Here is an 11703-nt window from a genome sequence, read left to right on the forward strand (position 1 = left end):
ATCTGCATGGGCAGTTTTTAGAGCCTTCTCTTCGTCTCCTCGACTGGGTTTTTTGGTTGTTATATTGTTTTTCTTCTCTTCCGAAGTTCATCCCAAGTATGAAGTCAACTGGCGGCAGTCGTTAGTTAAATCTTCAGAAAGTAAATCAATTCTCTTTGGGCATCATTAGAAGAGGGGATGCAGTACAGTTAGGTATCCATGTGCTTGAAATCATTAGACAGGGCGGGGTTTTCCTTTACTTTCCTCCTTCGAGGATGGCGACAGACAAATGCCACAATTGCCTTGTGCTTCTCCTTTCCCCAAGCGAATCTCTGTAAGAACAGTTCTTACTCTTTCACTGACCCACCAGTTCCTTCTTCGAGGAGTCCTGTCTGCTTTTTTTGTCTAGAGAACGGCAGCTTTGTCATTTGAGGAAGGAGCTCTCCTTTTCCTCTCTCCCTGTAATCCTTTTTCTCTCTGCACCATCTCTTCTCTTCCGGCAGCCTTGATTGAGTGCGGATGTGAGCTCTTCGTCGCTTGTGGATAGATTAAGAGGTAACTTTGTCTGGGTTTTCTCGTGTATTATATTTTAAATTACTTATAAGTGTAGTAATTATATTTATTTTAGTTAATTATCTGTTTAAGTATATATTATAAAAAATTACTCATTTTTTTCTTTATATCATACTTTTTATTTGAGATAATTATCTATTTTCAGTGCACTGAACTCGTCTTTCCGAACCCTTAAAATTGATTCAGTTCATTTAAAGTTCTTTTGTGTTTGGCTTATACTCTCCTTCAGCTGTGACAAAATTCCCCTCGATTCTGCTGAGCAAACGGAGATTCCCTTGATCCAATAACTGTAAGTTTGGTTTTTGAAAGCATTATTTCTACTTTAATGAGAATTAAATTGGTTGCGATATTGATCGATTACATCAATTCCTCTGTATTACGAAACGGAATAGTTTGTTTTAGCAATATGATCCAGTGTTATTATTTTAATTATTTGTGGGCAGATTGGAGCTCTGGGCTGTGGTTCAGTTTCCCTTGAAGCTTCAAAATCTCTGATCGCTGCTTTTCAAAGTGATTATAACCCCTCGGAACTTGAGAGGACATTAGAAATGATAGTAGTGGTTCGATTGACAAGTCTGATGGGACTCAATTGCAGAAGACGACTTACTATCAATACTACGCGCGTTGCAGTTACCTGTAAATTCTTCCATGTTCTTGATAAACAACCATGTCATTTTTTGTTTGGATTAGATCATTAGATAACTTTACCTTGATTTTCGTATTTGATGGAACCATCAATCTCTTCTCCAAATGCAATTTGTATCATTTCTGTGCTATTGATATCAGGAACTTCAAAGGTCTGGGGAGGAGTAGCCCTACTGGTTTAACTGGTTGCCGGGAAAAGGGGCACGTCAACACTCGCGCTTCTAACAGTCACCTCTTGAGTCTGCTGCTTATGAGGCAACAATTATTTGAAGATCAATAATATCTGGACGTGTACAAGGAGATACTTTTTGGGTGTTACATTGCACCAATTACCATTGATTCCCTTTTTTCTTTCCAAAACGACAATTGCTTGAAGAATTTAAAAAATCAAATTTGCAAAGCATACTGGAAGCTTTTTTCATGATTAAGTGATAGCTGCCAAATGTTTCAACTCCTGACATCCTCACAAAAGCACACCAGTCTTGTTAACATTTTAACTGCCCTGTTGGGTTTCAGGGCTCTTTCAGCCATTGTCTCTTGATCTCCACTATTGTTGAAATATTAGAGTTGCCATGGGAAAAAGTAGGATCATCAAGGCAAAGCTTTAAATTGTGAGCCAAGAACTGCAAACACTTTCAACTAGATAGCAATTCAGACAGGCCAAAAGGCGTCTTGAACAAGTCCAAGGTCAAAGTTCAATGCGTAAATCATGTCTGACTATGACTTTAAGATTTATTTTCTAGTGACTTTTCAGATGGTTTTTGCCTTCCTTATCCTGTTCGCTGGCGTTTGCTTCTGTGCTCTGTTTTGATGATTTTCATTTGAGTAAATCTCAAGCCTGTCCACAAGTACTACATGACTCACTAGTGCTAGTTCCTATCAAAGAAAGTTGCCAAAAGAAAAAAAAAAAGGGAGCAAGAGAGATTTTGCACCACTTAATTATGAAAGTTAGCAAATTAGGAATTGTGTAACATAGATTTGCTCACTTAGAAAATCCTGTAGGTTCTGGTGACCTGAAAGTTTCCTGACAGGACTCTAATGGTCAAACATGTGGCTGTGTTAGACTCTGTCTTGATGCCCAAAGTTCCAGCCAAATGTTTACTAATCTGTAAATCATTTAGAGAGGGGTGAGAGAAGATGGGTCATGTGACGATTTTCATTACCAATGTATACAGATACATATATTAAGGAATGACCATCCAGTACTAAAGCAAAAAAATAGTCATAAATTTGAGATGTGAAGGCATTCAGATACAAAACTGGCAAAAGTTTCATAAATCATCAGCCTCACTTGAAACATGGCTGCCTCAATTGCTTCAGTCCATGCTAATTCAAAAGGTCTAGAGAATGGTATATCTTACCAGAAAACAAATGCAATGAACATGCAAAGTGGACAATCCACAAAACAAACCACGAGAATTAAGCATTGTTGCTTTGGCAACTGGCCTCACTCTTTCAGAAAAGAATTAGTGGACGCTTTGAAGAGCCCAGGAGTAACTAATAAGACCTCTGTCTATTCTAAAGAAAATAAACTTAAACACAGTTTTCTTGTTAAAAAATTTGACCACAGAAAAGAACCATCTGCCATATCTCTAATGGACAAATTCTTAGACCTTTCAGAACTTGGGTTCAGGTTCTTATCTTTCCATATTCCATTAAGATCCTCCAATCTGCCAGTATATGCACTTATCCAAATAATTTTGGGTTGAGCGCTATAGAATTCTCAAGTTCATGAATTGAAGAAATATTTGCTTGATTCACCCTAATTTAAAATGTATATACTTCATCATGCTACCTATTCCAAACAGATTACTTTCACATTTTATCTTTCAACTGGGCAAATATCCCATTGGGAATCTGATCTGGTTCGAATGGGTCGTAGCTAACTCGCACTCCATGAGGTAGGGAGTATTCTATCAACCTAGACACTTCCGTGGCGTTCTGTACTCAAAATCATAGAGAAACATGATGACAATTGTATCACATCGGCATTAATGCAAGGGCGTTTATGTACTACTTCCTTATAGGACAACCAATGTAGAAAAAGAAAGAGAAAGGAGATGAAGAGTGTAAGAAGAGACCTACTTGTTTGATTGCATAAGGCCAAGTTTTAGAGGACCAGATTGAAGTTCAGCCCATCCCAAGGTGCAGGTATTGACGCTAAAATCCAAACCCTCCGAATAGAAACAAACTGCTCTTGGGACGTCCTTGTGAAGTTGAATAATCCATCTAAAAGAAGCCATGAAAACCTTCATTCTGCCCGGTCCTTCAAACCCAAAGCTAGCTGTGGACCAGAGTTACATTATTATAAAGAGGGTGACGGTAGTTCAGGAAAGAAGTATTTGATTTCGTGTTCATGAAATTACTTTAACACCTTTTAAAATTTTAAAGCTGCAAAACAAAAAAAAAACTGAGACATTCAATTTTTTAAGGCAGAAATAGATTTTTTTAGGCAGGAACCTGGTTTGAGGATAATGGAAAAAAGAGCTCTCTGCAAATAATTGGTATATACTGAAGATGATGATTGTTAACAATTAACACACAGACTGTTGGACTGGAGTGAATCAAGTTAATAACGATTTCCGTTTAGAGGGTTCTGAGTGAGCCAACAATTTGCCACTTTGGTGGTTCCTGTCGACTGCTTCTAAGAGGAAAGAGTTCATCAAGGTTTTGTCTCTTGTTCTTTCCACATTTGCCTGCATAACCTGTGAGTCATCAATGAGCTTCGTCTTCGTTGTTTCTTCCTGGGAATTCAGCACACATTCACCAACCTTTTCCATAATTCTGAAATTTCCGAAATCCTGGAAGTTTGTTTGGTGACATGCAGATTGAACAATGGCGAGAGTTACCGGATTGGGATCAATGCCTTCCCTTCTCATTCTTTGGAAAAGATAAAGAGCCATATTCCCATTTTTTTGAGTCATATATCCCGAAAGCATGGAATTCCAAATTATGGTACTCAAATGAGAAACTCTTTCAAATATGGAAACAGCATCCTTAATTGTTCCACACTTACAATACATAGATATTAGAGCTGCTTGAACTGCTGGATCTTTGTGTAACCCTGTTATCATTGAGAAGCCATGGATTCTTTTCCCATAATCAAGATTTTTTAACTTGGCACAAGCACTTGTGGCGGCTGTTATGGTAATTGGGTCTGGATGAAGCCCCAAATGCAACATTTGTGACCATATCTGGAGTCCTATGTCTGGTCTTCCACCCCTAACATATCCTGTTATGACAGATGTCCAGGAAACTACATCTGGGTTTAATTTTTCCAACTGCATTTTGTGCAGTAACCCTTGAGCTTCATGCAGCTTCCCCTTCTTGGCTAAACCTGATATCATTCCATTCCAGAAAATCAAGTTCCTTTTTGGGTTTCTAGCAAAAATATGTCGTGCAGAGCACAAATCGTTTGACTCCATGTACATTTCTAATAAAGAACTATTTATATAATTATCTGTCATTTGACTCCTTATGATCCGTCCATGAATAGATTTTCCAATGTGCAACGCTTGTAACAGAGCACAGGCACGCAGAATACATGAAATTGTGATTGCATCCGGATCAACTCCATGGCTTTTCATCAAGTGAAAGATTCTTAATGCCCCTTCTCCATTCCCATTGCGAACATTATCAGAGATTAATATGTTCCATGAGCTGGAACTCTGTTCAAAGCCCAACCCTTCAACTTGAGTTTGTAGATACACAGCATCTTTAACATTTCCACTCTTCACAAATCCCTTAATAAGAGTATTCCATGAAATTAAATCAGGAGAAATTCCAGCCGATTGCATGAGATGTAAAGTTTCAAGTGCTGCATTAGCTCCACTGTACTGTGCAAGACAATTGATCATCAAATTCCATGAAACCAAATCTGGTTTCAAGTTCTTTGAATCCAACTTTTTAAAAGTATCTTTGGCTTCGTCTACATTTCCATTCTCAATGTAACCTGCAATCAAGGAGTTCCAGGAAACAATATTTGCATCAGAAAGCAGCTTTCTACTGAGATCTAGCTTCTGACATTTAGCATACATGTTCACTAGAGAAGCATTAAGAGAACCCTTCATCTGAAATCCATTTCTTATTATGTACCCATGAATTTCTTTACCATGTCTAAGAGCTTTTAGATCACTACATGCCTTAAGAGCTGCTGATACTATAAGCTCATCTAAAGCAACTCTGGTATGACATACACGAGAGAACAATCCCAATGCCTCGGTGAAACAGCCTAAGTTTACATATCCTTTAATAAGGCTTGTCCACGAGACAAGATCAGGTTGCAAGCCTACTGTTTGCATTTGCCGAACCAGCTCCAATGCTTCAATGACATGCCCATTTTGAACCAGAGCAGAAATAAGGGAATTACAAGAGATTAAATCAGGCTTCAGACCCATAGACTGCATTTCATAGAAGCAATTCAATGCTTTCTTGGCAGGACCATGACCAGCATACCCAGAAATCATTATGTTCCAGGTAATCAGATTTGGCTCCACTTCTTTCACTTGCATTTCCGATACCAATCCAGCAAACCCATCGAAGTTCCTCTCCTGGACATAAGCCTTTAACATTGAATTCCATGAGACAATGTCTCTTACAGGCATTCGGTCAAACCACCAACAAGCATCAGTAAGACAGTCGCATTTCCCGTACATATCAATCAAGCAGTTCCCTACAAATACATTGTTTCCGTAACCATTTCTGTAAATGAATCCATGAACTTGTTTCCCCAATCTTATGTTCTTCGATCCACCGCAAGCTCTAAGAAGACTGGTGAGAACAAAGCCGTCAGGTCTTACATGAGAAGTCTCATTCAGATCACAAAAAAGCCTCAAAGCCTCAGAGAAACAAAAACTATCACAAAGTGCCTTCAGGATTATTGACAGTGACTGTAAATTCTTTTCAGCAGTTCCGGCAAAAGCTTCAATTGCATCGCCCAAACTACCACATTTTATGAACATAGAAACAATTTTTGTTCCAAGACATGCATTTTTATGCATGTTACTACCAACTAAACTCTCATATACCTCTCTTGCGAGAAAAAGATCTCTCTTTAATGCAATCAAATGCAACAAACGATCAAGTATTCGGATATTTTCAGGAGAATCACCTATTTCCTTGATGACATGTAGAGTTTGAACTGCTTCTTTTAACCGACTCTTAGAGCAGTACTTCAAAATATCGGTAAAAGAGGATGAGAATTTTGACTTTGTCTTGATGAAACTCGGAATCTTAGTGGCGAACGAGCGGCGCGTGTTTTGGGAAATGGGCTTTTGCGGGATTTGGGGAATTGCAGCAGCCATTGGCCCTGCCAGAGGTTAAAGTTCAATTCCAGGAACAAGAAATGACGAAGCATCATGAAATTTTCCGGTTGTGCTAAATTTCGAATAACAAAGAAAAATTTGCAATCCGGTGAAACTTTGAATGGTCGAGAAGAAGCGCCTCCGGATGATATTCAGCCTGCCCTACGTAAGAAAGCAGGAAATGAGACAAGGTCAAGAGAGTGCCAGAAAGCGCAAGCTTCCGTCGTAGTGAAAGCTGTGACAGGGACAAGATCACGTCACCAGAACCCAGATTTTTCTTCTGTTTTTTTTCAATCACCAGTCACACCGAGATGATATAAAAATGTTGTCTTCTAAGTTGTAAGATAAACTAATAACGAGTTCATTTATAATTAATATGTTAATTACTTAAAATAATACAGTTTATTAGTAGAATTTGCTGAAACATTTCGAATGCTACTCAAGTGAAAAACTTTGCTAATGAAATCCAATTTGGCTAGAACTCGTCCAGCTGCCTATTTAAATAAATTTCCAGCAGATCACATCAAAGCTCGAATGTTGCCGGGGCCTATTCACCACAAGAATGGAGGAATTATGTGAAGCCAGGTGCAGAAACGACTGCAGGAAACAGGTTTCGTTTGAACTTCAATCAGGAAATATGTCAAGACAACCCAATATTGTACAAGTAACCAGACTTCAACACCTTGCATCTTTTACTCCTTGTCTACCTGATCAGAAGTGCCATTTTACGGTTTAACAGAACTAACCAGTCTTTGCAATGGCAAGAAAGCAAACAAATTATGGGTGACCTTTAATCGATTTCTGATTTTCTCATATACAGAGGAAAATTCAAAAAATTACAGAAAAAAAAAACAGAGAAGGAAGAACACGAAGAAGGGTAAAGGAAAAGCTCAAAAAATGCCACAAGTAGAAAACCGAAAGCAGCACTGCATGTTCCATTTTAGAGACGTGAGCAACTGCACACAAAACCAGGAACTTCACTGAAATCAGTTTCACCCTCCCCATCATCCACTCAGAGACTTACGGCGCTTTTGAACCTCTCAATCTAGCATGCTGCCCTTCTAATCTGGCTTCAAGTAACTTCGCTTTCAAGGTGCTCTCCTTCAGTCCACGAGCCTGCTTCGAAGAACTCTCTGATGCCTCAATAATATCAGGAGTGTTGCTCTGGAAGTTCCACTGTTGTACTTGACTAGATACACCAACAGCATTCCCTTCAATACTTGAGTCAATGACAGAATGTGCTCCCTTCTGTGGCAGCCGCCCACATGAATCCTCTCTCTGATGGTTGTTCTCCGTTCGGACCTTCCCTCCCTCAGAATATGATAAATGCACTCTCATTAAGTCATCAGCTACCTGGGATGATCCATGGTTTCCATCTCGTCTAACCTTTCTGTCATGCCTCACTACCCGTTCATCATACTTCTCGCACTTTGTTTTCTCTCCAGTATCAGTTATAACATCTGGTTCACATGTCTTGGAGTTGTCCATTTTTTCTTCAAGCTGCACTTGTAAGGAAGAAGAATTACGACTCTTGTTCCTTTCACAGTTCCCCACTTTTTTCTTTGCAGAATTGCACTTGACTGTTTCTTCCAAACTATCAATACTTCTCTCTCCATGCAATTTAGTCAGGTCACTACCATGCTTGCTTTCACCAGTCTTATTCAGCTCAAAGCAATGCAAATCACTGGCAAGCGAATCATCATCTCCGTTGTCTTGGGGTGCACTTATAGCCCCATTTAAGTGGATAGACTCGAGGGAGTTCCGACGGAAAGAACATGGGCCCTGATTCTTGGAGCTACTGTTTTGTTTAGCTTGAATGAATGCCTCGATTTCAGACCTTAATCTATCCACCACAGTGTCAGCTTCAGCCAAATCAGATCGAGCTTCAGCAAGTTTCATCTGCTCCCGCTCATCAAGCCAGGCTTCGGATATATGGAGTATCAATCTTTCATCTCTCTTATCATGATCTTTCTCAGATCTGTGTTTCAAGGCTCGTACCTCCTGCTCATAATCTCCAACCCCCTTTGCAAACTCATCACATAATTCTTCCAACAGACTATGTGCCCTTCTCTCTCTTTCCAGTTCTTTCAAAGCTTTAGAGAAACCAGATTTTACTTCTGAAAGCTCTCTTGCTAACTTTCTGTGAAGATTCTCAGACCGCCTCCTCAACCTTCTTTCATCTTCAAGCTCTTCCCTCACAGATTTAACTACAGCTTTGACTTTTTCTTGTTCTTTGGTTTTCCTGACAAGTTTATCATCCATGAGTTGTTTCATCAAATCATCAATTTCTAGGCGGTCAGATTGTTGTTCTTGTATCAGCTCTTGAGTGTGGGCACGTGCATGATCAAGCTCCATCTTGAGAGCTTTCACCAGTGAAATATTGGATGCATGCTGTTCTTCGAGACTCCAAATTCGATTTAATACTTTCAGCAATTCTGTAGATGTTTTAAGGCTATAACCTGTCTCAGCAAGCCTTCCCTTGACGTCCAAAGAGCTAGTGGGTGTGATAGGTGGGTTATATGCTGCTATCTGGAAGGATGACAAAAAAAAAATACAAATAAGAGTTCAAACAACCTATTTCTTTCAGAATGATATGACTAACCCCGAATCTGACAAATTAGAATACAGTATTGTATTCCTGGAAAGTTTACATTTTTTGAGAGATTTAGTATATTCTAGAAAAAAAGGGCAGGGAAATTTGAAGTATTATAAAGTTACCTCCATTGAACTACCATAACTAGAGGGAGAGACGGGCTGTAAAACACGACCATGCCGTTCAATAGCTCTATGGTGTTTCATCAATGAAGCTGTAACATGCCGCCTCAAACTACTGGCACTTTCAGGCTGACATATAAAAGAAGAGCTTTATTAGACACTCACACATAAACATACTAAACACACATATCATGTCACATGCAGCGAAAGGAGATAAAGTGAGTAAAAGTTCTTTACACACAAATATGATGGTAGAAGATGGCTGCGAGTTTTGAACTCTTATATCAAATGGCTGTTTGTAAAACTTTTGCAAACACTCACTTTGTAAAACCAGATTGATTCATTGCAACTGGTAAGAAATGGTATAGATTAATGTGCAAATGGAAATATATCAGGAGAAAAAAGAAAAAAGACAATGCTCAGGAGAATCAATTTCTCATTGCATTCCAAGCAGCTGATATATGTGATTTTTGAGCCATAAACACAAACACACCTTACTAATAAAGCTTGTCTCTTTTCAAAAAAGTAGATTTAAAATCATATTTGGATTTGACAAGGACACAAATTGTCTAACAAAATAGACACATTTGATTCACAGATAAAGCAAATCATGTAAAGCTTGAAAGAAAACTGGATTATAGAAAGCTATTTCCCTAAAACTTACTCTCAACCAGCACCAACACACAAGCAGAAGAAACCTTTAGCAGGATGATATCATGAAATCAGTAAATTCAACCCCAGTAGCATCAGACTGTGAATTAGAATAACAGTAGACAGAAGAATGACAACAACATCTCACAAGGCAAATCAGGTGCTTTGAAGAATGCTTTTCGAAATCGGACAAATTCTACAACAGCAGCATTACTTGATGAATTAGAACAAATAATAGACAGAAGAAAGAAAACAAAATCCCACAAGATGCTCAACAAACATCACCGGCAGAATCGAAAGACTCAAGGCCTTATAATCCAAAAACACAAAGTTACCAGCAATGAGAGCGGAAACATTCATCCTACAGACAACCCGAGGATTGCATTGATACATGAAATGAAATTTGTACAAAGCCAGTTATTTTCCCAAACAGAACGTCAACACGTAATCGAGACTGGCACCGGGGAGTAAGTGAGTCACTGACAGACATCCCAGAGCGCAGCTATTCTACATTACCAAAAGAACTTTTTTCTTAGGATAAAAAAAAGAAGCCAGAAGAACAGAAAATTTAAAATAAAATCTAATACACTAAAAAAAAGATCGATCTTCCCCACAAAGAGCAACTTCGTCATCAAAGCTAAATTCAGCAACTATTTCCTGATCAGAGGCATAAACATGCAATGGATGGTTTCTTCCCAAAAAGAAGTAACTACCCAGTAACAACGGACTGTAAAGAAGTCTCGAATCAAAACCATCCTACCTGATCAGGTGGACTATGATGTGGATCAGCCAAACGGGTGTGACGCTCGAGGCCTTTGTCCTTGTGGTGGCGGACCCTAACCCCGCGGCTCATTTTCGAAGCTGGCAGACCCTGAATCTCCCAGAGGTTTGCCCCAAGCTTCCTTGCAGAGACTCCCGATGGCGCTATCGTTAACCCTCCTTTATTATCGTGCGCATCTCCTAATCTCCATGTGGGCACTGGAGTACATGGGCCCCCCTTTTTCCCTACCAAAATCCCGCGCTTCAACTTTGAGCCTAAAAATTCGTGCTTTTGGCCCTCTGCGACACCTTTTTCGCCTTCCATGTCTTCAGCCATTTCGTCTACAAAAAATCCGTTTTCTCTCCATTCTCTCTCTTCCTCCCTTCACCGTTCCCTCTTCTTTTCTGAATTTTCAGACCCTGCTTTTCGTGTTCTTGTAATTCTTCCCCATTTCTCTTTCCCTCTTTTCCCGGCTTTTCCAACAGCGTCTGAATCGCATTTCTGTCATTTCTTGGCAGTAGAAAAGAAAGAAGAGTTATAGAAGTGTGCACGAGCCGACAGCTCTTTCCTTCGGAAAAGAGACAGCAAACGCATTAAACAATTAATAAACGGTTGGCATTGTTTTTTAGCAATAAGTTCTTGGGTTAACTTTTTAAGGAACTTCTGGCACACTTCCGCTGCAAAGCCGCCTGACACTCCAGACGCAACGAAAAGGATCTCCTGTTACGGTAAAACTGGTTAAGACGTAGTGAAAAACGAAAAGGAGCGGAGCTTCAGACAGACACTTTTCACCGCACAGTTTCACTCGGAATTGATTTGCTTTAAACTGTTCGTTGAGTACAGACAAGCAATTTTCAAGTATTTTTTCCGGCAATGGTTGTTTGGATCGTTTAAATCCAAGCAACCACTTCGCATTGCATTGATTAGCGTATAGACCCTCCAGAACCGACCAGTGTCATGATAGGAGCAAAATCTAGTCAAAAAGCTGCAATTAAGAATTTTTAAGGACTTAAAAGAGCACAGCAGGCAACCGTTCATAAGATTGCTTAGAATAAAATATTCCTCTGGTAAACCGAA

At 39.4% G+C, this 11703-nt stretch overlaps 2 protein-coding genes and 1 long non-coding RNA gene across 3 annotated transcripts; 1 reads left to right on the forward strand and 2 right to left on the reverse strand.

Moving 5' to 3' along the window:
• The first annotated feature begins 446 nt into the window (after window positions 1-446).
• Window positions 447-1555, forward strand: LOC137961845 (uncharacterized). Its single transcript, XR_011115085.1, has 4 exons — window positions 447-534; window positions 782-841; window positions 996-1188; window positions 1339-1555. It is a non-coding gene; the product is annotated as an uncharacterized lncRNA (long non-coding RNA).
• Window positions 1556-3761: 2206 nt separating this feature from the next.
• LOC137963397 (pentatricopeptide repeat-containing protein At5g55740, chloroplastic-like) lies at window positions 3762-6500 on the reverse strand. The gene has a single exon (XM_068810519.1). It carries the CDS (start codon window positions 6498-6500, stop codon window positions 3762-3764), a length of 2739 nt encoding a protein of 912 aa, XP_068666620.1.
• Window positions 6501-7191: 691 nt separating this feature from the next.
• LOC137963825 (uncharacterized protein At5g41620-like) lies at window positions 7192-11176 on the reverse strand. The gene is made up of 3 exons (XM_068811032.1): window positions 10627-11176; window positions 9219-9344; window positions 7192-9029 (listed from the first exon to the last, which is right to left on the reverse strand). The coding sequence occupies exons 1-3, from the start codon at window positions 10960-10962 to the stop codon at window positions 7521-7523; spliced, it is 1971 nt and encodes a 656-aa protein (XP_068667133.1). The 5' UTR covers window positions 10963-11176; the 3' UTR covers window positions 7192-7520.
• Window positions 11177-11703: the final 527 nt, after the last annotated feature.

Source organism: Aristolochia californica, unplaced genomic scaffold, assembly GCF_029961685.1.
Source record: "Aristolochia californica isolate CCGP_79_NKW_82.1479 unplaced genomic scaffold, dmAriCali1.0.hap1 SCAF_4, whole genome shotgun sequence".
NCBI classification, from domain to species: domain Eukaryota; kingdom Viridiplantae; phylum Streptophyta; class Magnoliopsida; order Piperales; family Aristolochiaceae; genus Aristolochia; species Aristolochia californica.